A 21,335-nucleotide genomic window follows, 5' to 3' on the forward strand; every position below is an offset into this window, starting at 1 on the left:
TGAAGTGTAAAATGACACACCTTAGGTTGTTGAATAAATACTTCCACAAGTGTAAAAAAATATACTTCAGGCTGATAAGTAATAACCTAAGGTGGAAAATAAAACACTTTAAAGTAGTAAATATCTACCTTTCCACAGATGTAAAATTAAACACCTCAGGTTGAAACATATATACCTCTGGAGGTATATTTAAGGTATATTTGAGGTTGATTTTGAGGTATTCATTTGCACTCTTTTTAACCTTAACGACGTATTTAAATAACAACCTCCTTTATACCTTTCAAATATACCTCGTTTGTACCTCATTTATACCTCAATTTTTTCATAAGGGTTATCCTATTACTTGTCATTATTACTATTCGTCCCCCAGTGGACTGATTGCTAAGACATGGTTCCAACCGATAACAGATGTCCAGCCGTAACTGGCTGCGATCAGTGTGCAGGTGGGTGATCACTTGGATCAGTTTGTGTAGTGTGTAGGGACCTAGGGTGTGCGGTATTGGTCCTCGTTAACCTGTTTTACCGTAAAGTGCTCGACTTCGCGTGCAGGTCGTCGGGCTACCGAAGTGGGGGAGCCATCCTCAGCCGAGGATTAAAATTGCGATGGCATGTCTCCGGATTATCCTCAGGGATGTTTCCCAGATCGTCGCTAATAACCCATTGTGCTGCTCCTGTACGATGTAAATGTACTACAACTACAACCTATCAGTCGTTCTGCGATAAGCGAGCTATAAGCGAAATACTGCAAAGAGTTCCAAAACTGCACGACGGTCATCATCAATTCTACCATCATTTTTATACGAAAGTAGGACATTTCAGGCATTGAATCTCGGTTGGAAAAATTTAAAGGTATAAACATTTATTCTGTTAATTTTTATTCCGCATTTTGTAATATTCTTTGCTTGTTAACTGCAGTTAAGTAGTAAACTTCGGATGATTCTAAACTACATTATTAGTTATGAGATTTGCCAATTGTTTCCGAGGAATTTTCTGTGGCGTGATGTTTACGGCTGAATTGGTTACGAAGCAGATTTTTGTGAACATTTTCCTCGCAGTATTTAAGTCCTGTCCGCTATAAAACGACGCCTGCATTATAAACACCACATTTTAGCAACGTTGCGAGGAGTTAAGCATGCTGTCATTTCAATTCTGTTACTCAGGGTGAAGCCTCTTAATTGTTTGAGCGCTTGTTTCCTCATAAGTAAGGTGGTCTCCGAAGCAAGGAATAACTTTCAGCTGTTTTTAATTACGCAACAATCTCTGTTTTGTGTTTATTTGAGAAAGGATAAGCCTCTTTACACGCTCAGGGTGCGTAGCGTTTGTAAAAAGTACTCAAAAGTGCATTTTTCATTGGATGTTTTTAAAAAGTGCTTAATATTTCCCTTTTTCAAAAGGAGATTTTTCCTTTACCGTGTTAAATTTCGCTACGAAGTATGCAGAAAGACACTGTTCACATTGTTCTATTCAACGTTTTCGCAATTAATTCAACTCCAATCTATTTCCGCATATCGTCAGTCCGTAGCGTATTAAAATGCCATTCGATTTATATGATTAAAAAATTATGACAGTTGTCTAAAAACAATGTCGAAAGTTTTTGTTTTTGAAATGAAGGTTAAAACCAGATAAAACCGTCAATTGTCAAACACTTTCCAATTCTGCCTAATTGGGATTTTTTTAAAGTGCTTCAAAAAATATTATTTGAGTGCTTAAAAGGTGCTTATTTTTTGTTGAATAATTTGGCAATGCACCCTGACTCTTGATTGATTCTTTATAATCAAAGCAATAAAGAGGACTTTTGAGGCATTACGTGTTGGCTTTTTTATCTGTTAACCCTCCTGGTGTCAAGCCCGTTATATTACGGGAATGATTTCTATGCTAAAAGCGGCTTGCCCGTGTATGCACGGGTTCACGTTCTAGCTCTGGAGCGGCGATCACGTCAACTAGAATATTTCCTTCCCTCTCAACCTCCTACTGCTCTCAAATTGAGAGGCGTATAAGCTGTCATCGTAAATAACTCACTGTTGTGCCAGAATATTTCTGTTTGAATCGATGTGAATAGTTTGCGTTCTTTTTCATGTTTGAACCCCAATCAAACCAAAAGATTACCTTTAAAAAACAGATTACATTTTTATTTTTTCCAACACTTTCGAAATATTGAATTTTTTTACTTTATTGAAATACTGTTAAATTTCAATTAATTTTCGAAAAAGCATTTTTCATTTTAGAGTAAATTGTAGGAAATTATTTCTTGTCTAAATACAAGTGCAATATTTAATGAACTAATTAATGAATTTTTAATATTACTAATTTTCCATAGTACAGTACACTCTCGATTATCCGGTTTGCGGATTATCCGTCCTCATTCCGGAGTCACACAGAAAATATAAAGAGAAACATTTTCAAGATTAAAAAAATTTCAACTCACGTCAACTAGAATATTTCCTTCCCTCTCAACCTCCTACTGCTCGCAAATTGAGAGGCGTATAAGCTGTCATCGTAAATCACTCACTGTTGTGCCAGAATATTTCTGTTTGAATCGATTAAATTTCAATTAATTTTCGAAAAAGCATTTTTCATTTTAGAGTAAATTGTAGGAAATTATTTCTTGTCTAAATACAAGTGCAATATTTAATGAACTAATTAATGAATTTTTAATATTACTAATTTTCCATAGTACAGTACACTCTCGATTATCCGGTTTGCGGATTATCCGTCCTCATTCCGGAGTCACACAGAAAATATAAAGAGAAACATTTTCAAGATTAAAAAAATTTCAACTCACGTCAACTAGAATATTTCCTTCCCTCTCAACCTCCTACTGCTCGCAAATTGAGAGGCGTATAAGCTGTCATCGTAAATCACTCACTGTTGTGCCAGAATATTTCTGTTTGAATCGATGTGAATAGTTTGCGTTCTTTTTCATGTTTGAACCCCAATCAAACCAAAAGATTACCTTTAAAAAACAGATTACATTTTTATTTTCTCCAACACTTTCAAAATATTGAATTTTTTTACTTTATTGAAATACTTTTAAATTTCAATTAATTTTCGAAAAAGCATTTTTCATTTTAGAGTAAATTGTAGGAAATTATTTCTTGTCTAAATACAAGTGAATATTTAATGAACTAATTAATGAATTTTTAATATTACTAATTTTCCGTAGTACAGTACACTCTCGATTATCCGGTTTGCGGATTATCCGTCCTCATTCCGGAGTCACACAGAAAACATAAAGAGAAACATTTTCAAGATTAAAAAAATTTGATTCATGAAGTTATAACACTACCAAATTTTTGGAAGCCATATTCGTTATTGGATTGCAGTATATGGAATATCAGCAGCATGGTCAAAGGTAAAATCATCTATGTTATCTATCACGATCTTATCTACCAAGAAAAATTTGATAACAGTATTCTCGAACAAGCAAAAGAAATCTAAGGTTTCGAAATTCTTGATGAAGAAAATGTAGAAGATAGGTTTCAAAGTGATGCATGTGAGCCTAGCTTCCAGTATTTGACTGATGAAGACATCGTTATGTTGTTAAATCAAATAGTGATGATAGTAACTGATGCAGTAGATGTAGTAAATGAATGAAATACTATTTCTCATTTTGCTGCTCTGTGGAAACTTTATTAGATTATATGGGAGGATTTGATTATGGTGACACTACTGCGGTTCGTAAAATATGTGTATCGATATATGGCGAAGACGCATTGCACATTTTTTAAAAAGGAAAATTCCGAGTTTGATGTTATGCTTGCAAATGTCAGTAATTTTTATATTTTTTGTACTGATATTGACTTTTTCTTTAATAAAAAGAATTTTCGGATTATCCGTGTTTTTCGAACTGTTTAACTAATTTATTTAAATTAGATAATTTGTTTAAGTATTATGTTGCTTACAAAAAAATTAAAGAAAATTTTATCTGGGAAATGAAGTTAACTCTTAAAACACTCTCTCCTCTTTCTGTAATGTTAAAGACTTTCTCGGCATTTTTCTAAAAATCCNCGTGCGACCTGTACCGGTGATTAACCTGGATAATCGGGAGTACACTGTATTTAACTAATTTATTTAAATTAGATAATTTTTTTAAGTATTATGTTGCTTACAAAAAAATTAAAGAAAATTTTATCTGGGAAATGAAGTTAACTCTTAAAACACTCTCTCCTCTTTCTGTAATGTTAAAGACTTTCTCGGTATTTTTCTAAAAATCCCATCACTCAAAACACTGGTTTTATTTGTACTTTAGTTTAATGATATTAAAGCATTTTCATGGATAGAGAAAAAATCGAAATTCTTTTCATTAGTAAATGCATTTTTCATACATGTGAATATATAAATGCAGCATATTGCAGTAATGATAAGTAAGTTTAATAATAAACTCAAATTTCCTTATTAAATAATAATAAAAAAATGTGCAAGCTGTGAAAACTCCAAATAACTAAGTGAGTTATAATAAACTAAATATTTTTTTCGCGTCCACAAAATAAATGTAAATATTTAATTCCACTCAAATACATTTTAAATATACATACATTTAGATATACATTTTAAAGAAAATGATTTTTTTTAAAAGTATAACTGATTATATTTAAAATATTTAAGTAATCGTTGTGAAAATTCCAGTAACTAAACTAAAATATTAAAATCATTGCTCATTTTATATATTTTAATTGTTGGAATACTTGCAAACAAGATTTTTTTTCTTTCCAAAAGATGTTTTATTTTTAAATCATTAATTTGATTCAAAGTACAATTTTTTCTATAATATCATTCGAAATCCAAATAAAAGTGTGTGTAAACTCAAGGGTGCTATGCAAAAGGTGTGCATAATCATAGTACCTTTTCTTATGTCAAAGCATTTTTATGTCATAATCATTAGTTCTAATTCTTGTCAGTTTGTTTCGTTGAAGAAGAAACGCAGAACGTTTTTTTTACTAACAGATAGGGAGAGAAAGTGATGAAGTCCTTTTAACACATTTTTCCAATTTTTCACGAACTATATCATATAAGTCGAAAAAAATTATTGTTGTTTGTTATTTACCATTGTGTTTATCAGTCGCCATTTTTTACTAGTGTGGAATAACTGATTCCGCGGAGCAACATGGTGCAAAGAGATAAATTTTTTAAAAAAAATTCAATATTAAATATTTTAAACCAATACTACTGAAAAATTTTTGTATAACTACGTTTATTTTTGTATATTTAAATTCTGTTACTTCCACAAGATTTTTTTTTTCGAAATATATATCATTGCATGATCTATATTGTTAAAATCATTCCTTTGAATTTAAAAGCAATGGACAAAGCTAGAAAGAATCATTATACAGTAGGGAACTGATTATCCGGAACGATCAGGACCATCGCTATTCCGGATAACTGATTTTTCCGGTTTTCTGAATCGCTACAAAAAGCCGTTTTTTTATTGATAAAAAACCCAACTAAAAAAAAACATTTTTTTTTTAGAAATAATCTTAAAAAGAAGAAAAAACGATGGAGTAATACACTAATGATTATTTCCAAAATGATGGTAAGGTAAACATCTTTCAAAACAGAAGGAAAAATCCTAAAATCTTACGAAGAAAAAAAATTTTTGTTTTTAAAAATGGTGGAAAAATTTATCGAATTTCGTTCCGGTTTTCTGATTTCCGGATAACGGGTTCTGTACTGTATTAATAAGTGACTCCTAAAGTAATTTTTTCTTGGAGTAAAAATAAAATCATAATATTGGGATCAGAGAAATATGCTGTTTTCTGTTTTATTTATTATTAAACATTTATAAGTTATAGCCTTATTTTTTTTAGTTATAAAGTAAGCCTTTTGCAGGCCAATTAACTACAGAACTGCTTATTTAACAATTTTCTTAGTAGTTTTAGGAATTACACTTTAAGCTATGTTATTTATAGTTAGTTTTGAAAATTTATTTATCAATACATTTAAGATAAATATGAAATCCCTTAAATTTATTTCTCTTTTATCGTATTCTTTATTAATCTATTCCAATTTAAAAAAAAAAAAAACCATTTGAACCCTGGATTTATTGTTTTTTTTTTCTTCTGTGGGTGGGTCAAAAATCCTGGATTTAAATCAGAATCAATACATTTCTTCTAAATTAGATATTTTTTAAAACCATTATTACGAGAATTATCATGAATTTAGANCATTTCATTGAACATTCCTTTGATGTTATATTTCAACTATATCATTGTGAAAAAGCTAAGGACAAGAAATAATGTAACATAACCTGAAAGTAATTATCTTATCAGAACGAAAGAATTGCTTGATATTTCAGAGAAAAGTGCAAGATTGTATGAAGTTTAACAATTACTTTCAGAAAAGTGAATCACGAAACACAATTCATCCATCAAACTGTCTTGACCCTCCTTGACCACCTAGACCGATAATCACCCCTTTTAGCCAAATTGAAGCAGAAGGGGGAAAGCATACCTTTTGTCCGACCCTCGACACATAAGGTAGCATCTTTCTAAAATGTGTCTGCCGCTTGAAGTAAGAAACTAGGAGAGAGGGGAAACGCCAAGAGGGTTAACTTAGCTCTAGGTCGGGCTGGAAGTTTGGGACCCATGGTAAATTTCCCCCCTAAGTCTTGGCAACTTCCGATCCCTGTAAACTTCTACATTTTTTCATCTTCTTAAATATTCCCTATTAAAAAATGTGGCACCTCGGCTATTGTAGTTAGCATGGCAGATCACAATAGAGAAATAGCCTCAGAGGGGAACTTCCCCAGGGCTGATTGTGCTCTGGAAAAAATCCGGACTTTTCGGTAACAGTGATCTTGGAGTTACTGGAGATCGAAGGTCCAGACGTTTAAAAAAAATCATTGATCACCGAAGTTTCCGGAAATCAAATTTTCAAAGGTGGAACTTAAAAACTCAGTTTATTTTATTTGTTTGTAAGGGAGAGAAAGAGAGATACTTTATAAGCTTATATTCATGATTAATATTCATTTTTTTTATCAGTAAATAGTTATTATAATCATAAACTCAAGAAAGAAAGACATGTTTGTAAATTTTAATGACTTCTCCAGGTATGTGTAAAATTTCAAATATATTTTAAGTAAACTAAGAAATATTCAGAAAAAGGAAAAAAACCTTGTTTTAAATTTTTTTCAATTTAAACTTTTTTTATTTTTAAACTCAAGAAATTTTCCGGAATTTCGACTTTTGTTCACAATCACCCCTGCTTCCCTGAGGTGCTTTTTGAAAAAGTAAAAATGTCCTCAATTTTTTGGAAATGTTAATAAAGCGACATTGATTTCGCATAGTAACTTGATTTTTGTAAATTATGTGAAATTTAAAAAATTCTTTATTAAGCCAAATATTTGATATTTAATTTTAAAGCGCTCTTTAGTTGATATAGAATTTATTGTAAAAAATTAGTCTGATAGTCTGTAATTATTACTAATAAAACACATGACAGGATTCTAGTTAGTTCTGTTTCCAAGAATATATATATATATTTTTTTTTGTCATTCAATATTTAAAATCCCTAGAGCAAAAATGGTTGTCATAAATTTTTTGCTGAGATCTCAGGTGTCTGTTTAGAAGAAATTTGGGTCCATTAACAGACCCTTACAAAATATCTTTTCATAAAAACGAACCCTTCTCAAAAAATTTTAACTTAAAAACGGACCCTTTACAAATTTGTTTATCTTCATTANGCAGTTTTGCTTAACTAGTGTATATAGAAATTTATATTTTTAGTCAATTTTGTAAAATGTTATATGAACAGCTTTTACTTAAATATTTGAGCGGATGTAAACGAACTAAGTTTTGTCTTCGGCTGACGCTTCTTTCTTTATTCGTCTGAAATTAATATTCTGCTTTCACCAGTGTAGGCTAAATGCCAAATATTTGTATGTTGCATCCCTAATTTAGTAGCAGCAATTTGTTGTTTATATTTGAAAATTTAATTTTTTTAATTATAATTTTACAGTGTTGAGCATAATCTTGTATCTATTTATAATTTAAAAACTTCTCGAAAAAGTTTTTTGCAATTGCCGGACCCTAATTGCACAAATTCACGAAAGTTGAAAGAATGTGACTTAACGTTTGTATTATATTCACAAATTACTAGTCATTTTTTCACAATTTTGCAAAAACAGGACCTTTCACAAAATGTCTGGACTGACCCCTGATGACAAGGGGGAAGGTATGAGTAAAGGGAGAAGACAATGCAGGGAGGACAACTCCCTGCAGGGTTGCCTTGCAGGGAATTAAAAAATCACCTAAATTAAGAGAGAAAATGCAGGGAATTTTCATTTTAAACTGTGCAAATACAGGGAATTTTTTTTTTCTTTTACAAAATGTTGACCTCTCAATGTGCAAATTAAGATTTAAAGATAGTTCAGCTGTAGGTACTATACTATTTCATTTGCTGTATCATAAATTTTTTTTTTATGTATTTCTCTGTTTCTCTAAGTTTTTCCAGCAATTGAAACTAGTATTAGTTATCTTAATATAAGATCACACATTTGCACAGTTATTTTGTGTTTCCTCTTTATGTATTGTGTATTGAAATCACGGGGGACTTCTTTTCCAGATTTGAGTGACAACCGTGTCCAGTGTTTATTTCCTGGACATGGTTGTCACTCAAATCTGGAAATCTTATGTGTTCACATTGTCAGAACACATAAAATTCAATTTTACCTGAAGAAGGTGAAATTGAAATTTATGTGTTATGATAATGTCGTTTTAATACAAAACATCAGAGTTTAAAAATTACGTGAAAAATGCAATGATTTGTAGTGAATTGAACGTGTCTCGAAAAGTGAGTACTTAAATTGGAAATCACAGTATTGTAATAATTTTAAATATCGAAATTTAGAAAGCCACGTCACTGAAAAAAACAAAACAAATCTATCATGATATTGTGTGAAATTATTATGGACTCGTGTATTAATAACACGATCATTAGTTGCGCACTAATGATAAAATTTCTTTTCATAAATGTCAAAAGAATATTAACATATGCATTATTTAATTTCCAGGAAAAAAAGTTTTTTTCTCCAAAATTCAATAGGACACAATTTAATAATATTTTACAAATAAACATTTAAAGGCTATTTTCAAGAAACAAATTTATTTATTTTAAAACAATCAATAAGCACACATGTTTAATACTAGCAATAAACAATTCGGGTTGGGGACCCCTGGTTTATAGGCTCAAAAGAGTAAATCTTTCATCAAAAGGACCAATTTTGTTTAGAATGAACACTGTAGGTTATATCCTGTTTAGTCTATGGACTAATTGTATTATATTGAAGATTAATTGTATTATCTTTTATACTCTATAAACTAATTGTATTATTTTGTAGTTTGTAGATTAATTAAAAACTAGTATTAAAATTCTTTTTCTATTTCTAGTAAAGATGTCCATCACATTGGACCATATTAATTCTTTTTTTGACCTAAATGCCCAGTTGGAAGATTTAAATGTGGCACCCACTGCAACAGGTGGTACTGGCATCAATAATATGCAGCAGTTTCCTCCGCCACGTCCTACCATTCCGCAGTAAGTTATTTTAATAACCATTATTTGATTATTAAGGGATAGAATGTTGTGTTTTGTTTTGTTAAAATTCTTTATGATAAATATATAAAAATGAAAGATTTGTTTCATTATTAAACAAACATGACTAGGAAAAAATCCAGTGGATTTTACAAAATTCTATAAATTTCATGATAATTGCTGCATAATGTGCTAAATATTTTTCACATAGGGAATTTTACAGTCATCAAAACAGAAAAACTGCAATATTTTCCATGTATGATTGACATTAAATGAACTCGAAATGTTTATGTTTACGCATAATTTTGAATAGTAAAAGGTATTTAATTCATTAAAGATATTTAAAAGATTTCTTAATTTAAATAGGTAGTTCTGAATAAGAATAAACATTTTAGAAGAAAAAAAAGTTTTAAACTGATTCTTATAAATGAGGCTCGCTTCATTATGTATTAGTGATACACATTTTAATATTCAAGCAAGCTGTAATCTGTTCAAAAATTCCATTTCTGAAGGGATTTATTTAGGAAACTTACTCATTTTTAGGGAATTTTCTGAAATATATGAAATCTAGGAGGAACAGGAAAAACAAAAGTTATCAGTTAAAGGAACAGCTATCAACAAATAAAAGTTAATTTAGTTTTAATTCCGAAATTTAGAAAGAGAAATTTAAAAAAACAAATCCATTAAAATAAATGAATGCAGAGATAATTTTGTTAAATTTGTAAAATAATTGCCACAAAAATGAGTATACTATTCAGTACTTGCATTGTACGACTAGTTGTAGAATGCAAGCAGAGATAATCTTCCAAAAACTGTCAGGGACCAGTTCTGGGTGTGTATCTCAGTCGCTTATTCATGTTTGCCACTCCCGGGGACAAACAGGGGAAACCTGGAAAATACAGGGAATTTAAAAATTACCCGAAATAATAGAAAAAAAATGCGGGGAATTTTTATTTTTTAATTACAAACTAGAAAAATACAGGGAATTTTGTTGCTTATTTTTGTCTTTTAAATGTTGGACCATTCAAAGCGTAATCTATGGGATATTTGAGGATGATATTTCAGTTATACTTAACTATTTCATTTACTATAAGATTATCGAAGTATGTTCTGCTGTTCTTTTTTCTCAAAGTTTTTCCCCCAATTAAAATAAGTATATTTAGCAGAGCTCATTCTAGGCAGAAGAAAGGGCAGGGTGCAAAAGTTTAAAAAAGGGGCATTATTATTCTAAAGAGGCAATAATTTCTTTCTATGGGTTTTACACATTCTATTAAAAAACATTGTCAATTAGTAAAAGAAATTTTTTTTTTTTACTTTATACTAAAAGTAGCAAAGCAATCATATTAATTACTAATTTTTATTAATAAATTAACATATATATCGAGTTAATGAGCTAATTAGCTTAGTAATTTATTTAAAATGCATGCATATATTAATAAAATAATAAATGTATGTTCTTAAGTGTCTGTAGTTATGATTTAATGATAGTGGAAGTAACTGCAAACTTTCAAAGACAAATGCGACAAGGGGGTGTGATGGCTATTTTTCCTTTACCATATAAATCTATGTATTGACAGCAGGGTTGGCAAGGTTTAGGACAGAATGGATTAATCCACGGTTTAAACCGTGTTGCCCAAAACCCCTTTGCCCAAAACTGCCCAAAACCCTTTTACTCAAATTATGTCACAATTTTATCTGGACAATATTTAAGAGGTAAAATAAACATAGAACTATTAACATATTGATAATTAAATATACTAGAGAATATTTGTTATTAAAAGTATAATGTTTTATTAATATTGTTTGACTCTTCAATTTAAACAAAGGAAGATTAATCAGTAATCAAGTTCAATTGGTCCTCTCATTCAATAGTACATAACTGAAGTTGGACCTTGCCATACAGGCTAAGCTATTAGGGACTAAGTGCTTGGTTTGTCATAAACAGGTTTATTTACCTATAGTACTATTCAAGAATGCTGTTCATTCATGTTCAATTCTTTTAGCATAGTGGTAATACATCACCAGTGTCAGTAACTGAATCTGATGTTATGCCCTTCAAACCTGTTAATACATTTTTCAGTTATTTTGTATTTTCAATTTAAACTAATATATTTATATTTAAAAACAATTTTTTTTAAAAATAGATGTCTTTTTTATCATTCTGTAATGCAGAAATTATAACATTTTTTTAAAAAAATATTGTGAAAAATAAAAGGTTAATTTTTGAACAAATTTAGTATTTTTTTTTGAGAAAAATTATTATTTTTTAATATTGCCATATTTATCCTTATGTAAAAATATTATTTATCAGTATTAAAAGCATATTTATATTTAAAGGATTAGGTATTCACTTTTGTTGTTCAATGAATTGTGGAGCTTCAAAAATTATTAACCTTTTCCTATTATATTACATTATTTTCTTTACCAAGTTATAGTAAATTGTATAAAAAATATCAAATATTTATTGATACATGTAATTATTATGTGTACAATGGTTACATCTATAGAATTTTTACCTTTTACCATCGTTCAAGGTTTTGGACAGTTTTAAGACAGTTTAGGACAGTTTTACCCAGTTTAGGACAGTTTTACCCTGTTTAAGACAGTAAAACCCCCGTGTCCTGTCCAAAACCAGTTTAGGACGTCCAAAACCCCAACCCTGATTGACAACAAGGACAAACTAAATAAAAAGAGATGAAAATAACAAAAGTTTAAGAAATCTATTGTAGAGTTTGGGGGGAAATAAAGAAGGGTTGAGGAAAGAAAGGGAAAAAAGGGTATGGAGTCTATTACATCAGGGCACTAATTTATTTCAGGGCAACAGGGTGGATTCTTTTGATTAAAAGGGCAGGAGGGTGCTGCGCCCTGTTTACCCTGCCTAGAATGAGCTCTGTATTTAGCCCAATATAGCTGACACAATAGCACAGTCAGGGGTCTGTCCAGACATTTTGTGAAAGGTCCTGTCTTTACATTCTTTCAACCAGGGTCCTGCTTTTGTGAATTTGTGTAAATAGGGTCCTGTTGTTGCAAAAATGCTTTATCAAGGAGTTTTTAAATTGCAAATAGGTACAAGATTATGCTCAACACTGTAAAATTATAATAAAAAAATTAAAATTTAAAAAATAAACAGCAATTGCTGCTACTAAATTAGAGATGTAACATACAAATATTTGGTATTAAGCCTATACTGCTGAACGCAGAATATTCATTTTGGACGAATAAAGGAAGAAGCATCTGTCGAAGACAAAACTTAGTTCTTTTACATTTGTCTTTCTTTCTCCCTTCCTTCCTGGGAAGGGTTTATTCGATTAACAAAACAATAATGAAGATAAACAAATTTGTGAAGGGTCCGATTAAAAGATAAATTATTTGATGAAGGGTGCATTTTTAAGTTAAAATATTTTGTGAAGGGTTCGTTTTTATGAAATGATATTTCGTGAAGGATCCGTTAACGGACTCAAATTTCTTCTAAACAGATCCCTGATAGCATTATTTAAGTATGTTCCTTTTCCTCTAAGTTTTTTCAGCAATTAAAACTAATAAGTATAGTTAGCCCAATATAGCTGACACAGTAATTGTTGTGTTTCCTTTTAATGCATAACATGTAAAGTGAAAATACAGGGAATTCCAGATTTGAGTGGAAATCCAGTTATTACAAAAAGTGTGAACTCTCTTACAATTCTAATAAGTTTAATTTTTTCGTAATAATTTTAAGTATGATTGCTAATGGGAATCTGTACGAGCTTTAAGTAAACTTGAAATATGTTTTTGACACATCCCATGAAAATGTTTATTTTAAATAAATTGATATGAGTAAATTTAAGGTTGGGTCATAAGAGTGTTTTGAAACATTTTGACTCACAACATGATTGTGTTTTGAGATGCATAATTTCTTTTTTATACGTGTATTTGTTACCCGATTTATTATTTGTGTTTAAAAGAAGGGTCGTTATTAGAATCATCATTTGAAGACCTAAGAATTGTCATTCAATAAAGGAATTGTTATAAAACACTTCTTACCTTGTTAACACTATGCGAACTTCAAAATTTAAGCCTCCATGATTATTTGTAAATCCACTCGAACAATATTCAGACACTACATATGACGATGCATGGCTTGCACCAAAAACAAACAGTAATAAATGAGGCAAAAGTGGTCAAATGAGGACTGCCAAAAAAGCGAGTTCTTTCTAAATCTAGTAACCATGTCACCCTTTTTTTAGCAATATATCCCTAACTGACACAAATTTTCAGTTCAAACTCGCCAGAATGACTTAATATCATTACAGGGTGCATACTTTTAAAAAGCGCTTAAAGGTGCTTATTTTCGAACTTGGTTTTCAAAAGCCCTTAAAGGTACTTTTGTCATTGGGTCTTTTTAAAAAGTATTTAATTTTCCCTTTTTGAAAATGAAATTTATTTCTTTACCTTGTCCATTTTCGCCACGTATCATGCAAAAGCGTGCTTTTTACATTGTTCTATTCACCATTTTCATAATTCATTCAACCACCATCTATTTCGGCGTACCGTCGGTTCATAGTGTATGAAAATCAAGTTTGATAAAATTCTTCTGAGTGCGCATGTGCGTCTACTGAGCTGATTTCGGTGAGATTATTGCACTCTCGTGTGCAACTCTATTGCATTTTGCAAGATATTCTCCATTTCATGCTTCATTTTCCACCTTTGGATATCGAACCGAAAAATCTCTCAATCTTTTATGGTGGCTAATATAACCAAGAAAAGAGGGGTTTTTTTGTCAGAAACTGGTTATTTTATCATGATTCTGTAGTATTTGAAAATTATTTTGCATTGTGTTAATGTATAGAGTGCTTAAAAATATTTCTTTGGTGCTTAAAAAGTACTTAAAAGGTGCTTATTTTTTGCTGAAAGATTTGGCTACGCACCCTGCATTAGTATCTATGAAATACAGCAGATTTGAGCTCGGAAATTGTATAATTGCTTTCTTTCATTAAAAACGAAATTATCTGTTTGAAACTGTGGTGATGTTCAGTTCATCACCACACACATTAAGATAAGAATAAAAATGAATAACAATTAAAAATAATATACTCTTAAGTAAGAGAACAAGATCATTAGAATGATCACTAATTGCAAGGTGTTAAAACTATTTATTTAATATAGATCATTTAAGATGTTTAGAGTTACAAATTTTGTTCCAGGAAGGCATTCACTCCAATTAATAATAGGTACATAAAAAACATTAACATGAAATTATACATTATGAAGCTGCACTGCTAATATATAAAATAAATAAAAAAAATAATTAAGGGGTGATAGAAAATTTTATAATATAACTTAGCTGTTGAGGATCCTCATATTTTATGTCTTAACCTCAGCTCTCCAAAACCATGTGTGTGCTTCCCTTTTCTCTCACCTCCTCTAACCAAGCCCCCAAAGCATACTCAACTCTTATTGGCTGTTACCACCATCACAAAATAAGTAGGGCTATACTTGCTATTTCTTTTTTTTTATTTTTGGCTAAATTATTTAAGGGCAGAAAAGGGCAGGTGAAAACTTATGAAAGAGAAACTAAAACTTTAAAGTAATTATAGCAGTGCAGCAAAGATAAAAGTAACAAAACATCATAAAAGCAATACCACATATATCTTTCCCCAAGCAATACCACAAAACTATTGCCTAGCAGATCTGTAGTCAGCAGTTGTATACTTTTGACCAGAAGTAGAGCTGGTCAAGAGCTCTAGATTGTTGTTTAAATTCATATTGAAAACACCCTCCATATAAAGCGTAACAGATTGTTGGTCTGTATGTTAAGAATGTTAATTAAGATAAAAATCCTGTTACGTATATAATGTACGAGTTTTTCTTCAAATGTCATAACTATGATTATTGTTAATTTCAGATGGAGAAAAGTAGGAACTGATTATGTTAAAAAGTATCTGGATAAAGAAAAGAATGAACAAGTATGTTGAAATTTAGAACTTAAAGCTTTTTTAAAAATTGTGTTGGCAGAATTTTTTCAGTCTTTCTTCGACTTACCTCTCTAGTACTAACAATATCTTTCTTCAAGATACTTTTAGTAATAACAAATACAGTCAGATCTTGATATAAGGTCAACCGCATATAAGGTCACTTTTCCAAAGTCCCAGTTGACTGAATAGGAATTATTTGTTACAGATAATCGGATATATGGTCAAGTTTTAAAAATCGTTATCGCTTATAAGGTAATTTTTATCTGAGGCGTAACATGGTGTCCACCACATACATAGAAAATTGTTTTCGTCATGCAGGTTTTGTGAGTTCTCTGAATATCATGGATGACAAAACCGAAGGAAAAGACGATATTCCTCTATCTGTTCTGGATGTCTGGATCGTGGCCATGCCATTGAAGGGGAGGCTGTATATGGTTTGACTGATGAGGAAATTGCCACCACTTCTGAAGCTACAATTTCTGAAATTGTTTTACAAGTTTCACAAGTTGTGGACAATGACAGTGATGCTGAGACTGTAGCTGTAACCTTAAGGAAAAGCTTCAATGCAATAAATATCAAACGAGAGGAACATTTTGAGAAGTTACAAAACGAGACGGACCTGCATAAATGATTATTTTAAATAAGGTTTGATGTAATGTATGTATATACACTTTGAGGAATTTTGTAAACAGCTTTATTTTAAATTAAATTTTTTTTAAAAAATCTAACTTTCTTTAATTCTTTATTAAAAACTCAATAAAATTCATAGACTTAAATATTTAATTTATGACCGATTGTTTTCGTTTGTATTACCATTTTTAAAAATCATAATGTGTACTATTTATGTGCTTAGTTATGAACTGCTAATGAATCTGTTAAATCGTCACCGCGCTTATAAGGTCACTTTTGCGATGTCCCTTAGGGTGACCTTATATTGAGGTCTGACTGTATACATGTTACTAATTTAAACTAATCGAAACTTCAACATAAAGAAAAAACTTTTTTAATAAAATGATTTTTAAAAAATTGGAATNGTCACTTTTGCGATGTCCCTTAGGGTGACCTTATATTGAGGTCTGACTGTATACATGTTACTAATTTAAACTAATCGAAACTTCAATATAAAAAAAAACTTTTTTAATAAAATGATTTTTAAAAAATTGGAATATGTAATATTTTTTTGATTCTAATATTATGGGTGACATTCTCCAATTTCGTAGGGTGAAAACCACACTGATCATTTCCTTTTTTGTAAATCATCCTCACATTAAAAAAAAAATAATAAAAAAATCTTGAAATCCGTAGCAGTAACAACCGACGGAGAAATCACGCGAATTGGACTGGTCATAAAAAGATTACTAAATGCTTATTTTCATTTCGAGATTCAGTTGTTGTAATAAATAATATTGTATTAAAATTATAGGATTTTAAAAACCATGTGGATTAAATGTAAATTAAAAATAGAACAAAAATTTCTGCAGAGGAGAAAACCAACTGAAAAAATTATGTTACTGGGGTCATTAGTATTTTTTAGTTTTTGTAGCATATGCATCCTTCCCACATGCTGAAGACTGAGCATTTGACAATTTGTTCTTTAGTTTCTGACTAGGAGACAGACCTTAGAATTGCCCGGTTCAACCGTCAGCCTCACTACCTTGGAGGATGTTGACGATAATAGTACTGCCATCACTGAGGGACCAGCGGTCAATGAATTGCATAATGAAGAAACCAGACAAATCTACTCTACTTACTTTAATGAAGCCGCAAACTACGATCCTGATCTCCCCATCACCAGTTACAGGGAACAGGTAAAACATTTTACTCTCTTTTTTTTCTGGTTTCAAATTTCCCCCAAAATTTGAGTGCAATATACTTTCAGGGTGTTGCCACTCCACAACAGAGAAAAAACATGGAAAATACAGGGAATTTTTAATATGTATAGGGAAAAGAGAGGGAATTTTTTTGCTTCTCCAGATTCGAGTGGCAACCTTTCATGTTAAGAGATAATCAGATTAAAAATTTCATATTAAAGATATAAAATACAACAATAATTGATAGTTGACTCACTGAACCAAAAATGTGTTTCATGTAAATCGATATTTCACGTTATGCAGTTTCGTGTTAATGAGATTCAACTGTATCAAAAAAATCTATTCTAATTGTATTTTTTATCTGATCTCTTTTTAACGTATCACCAATCTTATTCGCAGGATAATGAAATGACATATTTGTGAGTCTTGATTTTTAGGATGTTAATTTGATATTTGTATTCTCGTCATATGTTTGATTTATAATGTTTCTAATATTATATTGTGGTGCAAATTGGTGTTATTTTTCAATTTTAACTATGCCAGGCTTTATTTAATTTTTTTTAAAAATTTGAACTTCTGTAGTAAGTGAATTGAATTTGTTGTTTGATTTTGCAAGAGTCTCACATTAAAGAGAAGTGGGTGTTTCTTCTCTCTATTGTATTATTTACAGAATGGTTGTTGTTTTCATAGTTATATGAATAATTTTTCAAATATTATTTTACTATTAATATGTTGTAAGTATTAATATTTACTCTTAATATATACTATTAATTTAGTATTAATATATACTTCAACTCTTTTTTTTATTTTTCTAGTAAAAATTCTAGTTTAGGCATTTTATGTTACTTGCTTTAAAGAAGAAATAAGAGAACTTTAAATTACTACATAACTGTATGTAATTGTTTGCTTTTGTGTTTTTTTTCCAGCTAGTTATTGCTTCAACTCTTTTCTTTCTTTTTTATTCTGTTTTTTTAAGTTTAAAACCAATAAAAATGAAGATGCAGAGAATAACAGTTTTGGTTATAATTTCAAATAATGTTTTCATAATGCATTTTTAAATTTATTGATGTGTTTTTGACTTTGGACTTATTTTATTTATTTTATCAATTTAAAATTGTAGTTTAGGCATTTTATATTACATTTACTTTTAAGAAGATATGAAACAACTTTAAATTGCTACATATATCTGACTGTATGTAATTATTTGCTTTTGTATTTTTTTGCAGCTAGTTTATTGCTTCAACTCTTTTCTTTCTTTTTTACTGTTCTTTTAAGTTTAAAATCAATAAATATGAAGATGCAGGGAATTACAGTTTTGGTTATAATTTCAATTAGTGTTCTTATAATGCTTTTTTAAATTTACTGTTGTATTTTTGACTTCTGACTTATTTTATTTATTTTATCAATTTTAAATTCTAGTTTAAACTTTTTATATTACATTTACTTTTAAGAAGATATAAAACAACTTCAAATTTCTGCATATATGTGACTGTATGTAATTATTTTCTTTAGTATTTTTTTCCAGCTAGTTTATTGCTTCAACTCTTTTTTTTTTACACTATTTTCTTTTAAGTTTAAAATAAAAAAATATGAAGATGCTGAGAATAACAGTTTTAGATATAATTTCAATTAATGTTATTATAATGCTTTTTTAAATTTATTATTGTGTTTTTGACTTCAAACTTATGTTATTTATTTTATCAATTTAGAATTCTAGTTTTGGCAATTTTTATTACACTTACTTTTAAGAAGAAATAAAACAACTTTAAATTACTGCATATATCTGACTTTATGTAATTATTTGCTTTTTTTTCAGCTAGTTTATTGCTTCAACTCTTTTCTTTCTTTTTTACTCTGTTTTTTTAAGTTTAAAATCAATAAATATGAAGATGCATTGAATAGCAGTTTTGGTTATAATTTCAATTAATGTTATTATAATGCTATTTTAAATTTATTGTTGTGTTTTTGACTTCAGACTTATTTTATTTATTTTATCAATTTGAAATTCTAGTGTAGGCATTTTATATTACACTTACTTTTAAGAAGAAATAAAACAACTTTAAATTACTACATAAATCTGACTGTATGTAAGTATTTGCTTTTTTTTCCCAGCTAGTTTATTGCTTCAACTCTTTTCTTTCTCTTTTACTCTGTTTTTTTCAGTTTAAAATCAATAAATATGAAGATGCAGAGAATTACAGTTTTGTTTATAATTTCAATTAATGTTATTATAATGCTTTTTTAAATTTATTGTGTTTTTGACTTCAGACTAATTTTATTTATTTTATCAATTTTAAATTCTAGTTTAGGCATTTTATATTACACTTACTTTTAAGAAGAAATAAAACAAGTTTAAATTACTACCTATATCTGACTGTATGTAATTATTTACTTTAGTATTTTTTTCTAGCTAGTTTATTGCTTCAAATCTTTTTTTTTTTNTTTTTTTTTTTTTTTTTTTTTTTTTTTTTTTTTTTTTACTCTTTCTTTAAGTTTAAAATCAAAAAATATGAAGATGCAGTGTAAAACAGATTTGGTTCTACCCATCATTTCAATTAATGTTCTTATAATGCTTTTTTAAATTTATTATTGTGCTTTTGACTTCAAACTTATGTTATTTATTTTATCAATTTAGAATTCTAGTTTTGGCATTTAATATTACATTTACTTTTAAAAATATATAAAACAAGTTTAAATTACTACATATATCTGACTGTATTTATTTGCTTTTGTGTTTTTTTTTTTTCCAGCTAGTTGATTGCTTCAACTCTTTTTTTTTACTCTGTTTTCCTTGAAGTTTGAAATAAAAAAAATATGAAGATGCTGAGAATAACAGTTTTGGTTATAATTTCTAATAATGTTATCATATTGCTTTTTTAAATTTATTGATGTTTTTTTTACTTTGGACTTATTTTTTTTCTTTTATCAATTTGAAATTCTAGTTTAGGCATTTTATATTACACTTACTTTTAAGAAGAAATAAAACAACTTTAAATTACTACATATATCTGACTTTATGTAATTATTTGCTTTTTTTTCCAGCTTGTTTATTGCTTCAACTCTTTTCTTTCTTTTTTACTGTTTAGTTTAAAATTAAATAAATATGAAAATGCAGAGAATTACAGTTTGTTAATAATTTCAAATTATGTTATTAAAAAGGTTTTTAAATTTATTGTTGTATTTTTGACTTCAGACTTATTTTATTTTATCAATTTTAAATTCTAGTTTAGACTTTTTATATTACATTTACTTTTAAGAGGATATAAAACAACTTTAAATTACTACATATATCTCACTGTATGTAATTATTTGATTTTTTATTCCAGCTAGTTTATTACTTCCTCTTTTCTTTCTTTTTTACTCTGTTTTTTAAGCTCAAAATCAATAAATAGGAAGATGCAAAGAATAACAGTTTTGGTTATAAATTCAATTAATGTTATTATAATGCTTTTTTAAATTTATTGTTGTGTTTTTGACTTCAGGCTTATTTTATTTATTTTATCAAGTCTTTTTAAGTTTAAAATCAATAAATATAAAGATGCAGTGAATAGCAGTTCTAGATATAATTTCAATTAATGTTATTATAATGCTTTTTTAAATTTATTGTGTTTTTGACTTCAGACTTATTTTATTTATTTTATCTATTTAAAATTCTAGTTTAGGCATTTTACATTACATTTACTTTTAAGAAGATATAAAACAACTTTAAATTGCTACATGTATCTGACTGTATCTAATTATTTGCTTTTGTTTTTTTTTCCAGCTAGTTATCGCTTCAAATCTTCTCTTTCTTTTTTACTGTTTTTTTTTTTAATTTTAATATCAATAAATATGAAAATGCAGAGAATAAAAGTTTTGTTTATAATTTCAATGAGTGTTATTATAATGCGTTTTTAAATTTATTGTTGTGGTTTTGTCTTCAGACTTATTTTATTTATTTTTTCCATTTGAAATTCTAGTTTAGACATTTTATATTATATTTACTTTTAATAAGATATAAAACAACTTTAAATTACTACATATTAAAATTCTAGTTTAGGCATTT

The 21,335-nt window shown here is 28.9% G+C and overlaps 1 protein-coding gene across 1 annotated transcript in view; it reads left to right on the top strand.

Annotated features, from left to right (window-relative positions):
- LOC107456081 (spindle E) overlaps window positions 1–21,335 on the top strand; it is a 153,037-nt gene that overhangs the window by 22,432 nt on the left and 109,270 nt on the right. The window contains exons 2-4 of the mRNA XM_071186577.1: window positions 9,384–9,531; window positions 15,410–15,470; window positions 17,078–17,287. Of these exons, the coding sequence (XP_071042678.1) occupies window positions 9,389–9,531; window positions 15,410–15,470; window positions 17,078–17,287 (414 nt within the window). The 5' untranslated portion in view covers window positions 9,384–9,388. The remainder of the gene's footprint in view (window positions 1–9,383; window positions 9,532–15,409; window positions 15,471–17,077; window positions 17,288–21,335) is intronic.

The sequence above is a fragment of the Parasteatoda tepidariorum genome, chromosome 10 (genome assembly GCF_043381705.1).
Source record: "Parasteatoda tepidariorum isolate YZ-2023 chromosome 10, CAS_Ptep_4.0, whole genome shotgun sequence".
Classification (NCBI taxonomy): Eukaryota; Metazoa; Arthropoda; class Arachnida; order Araneae; family Theridiidae; genus Parasteatoda; species Parasteatoda tepidariorum.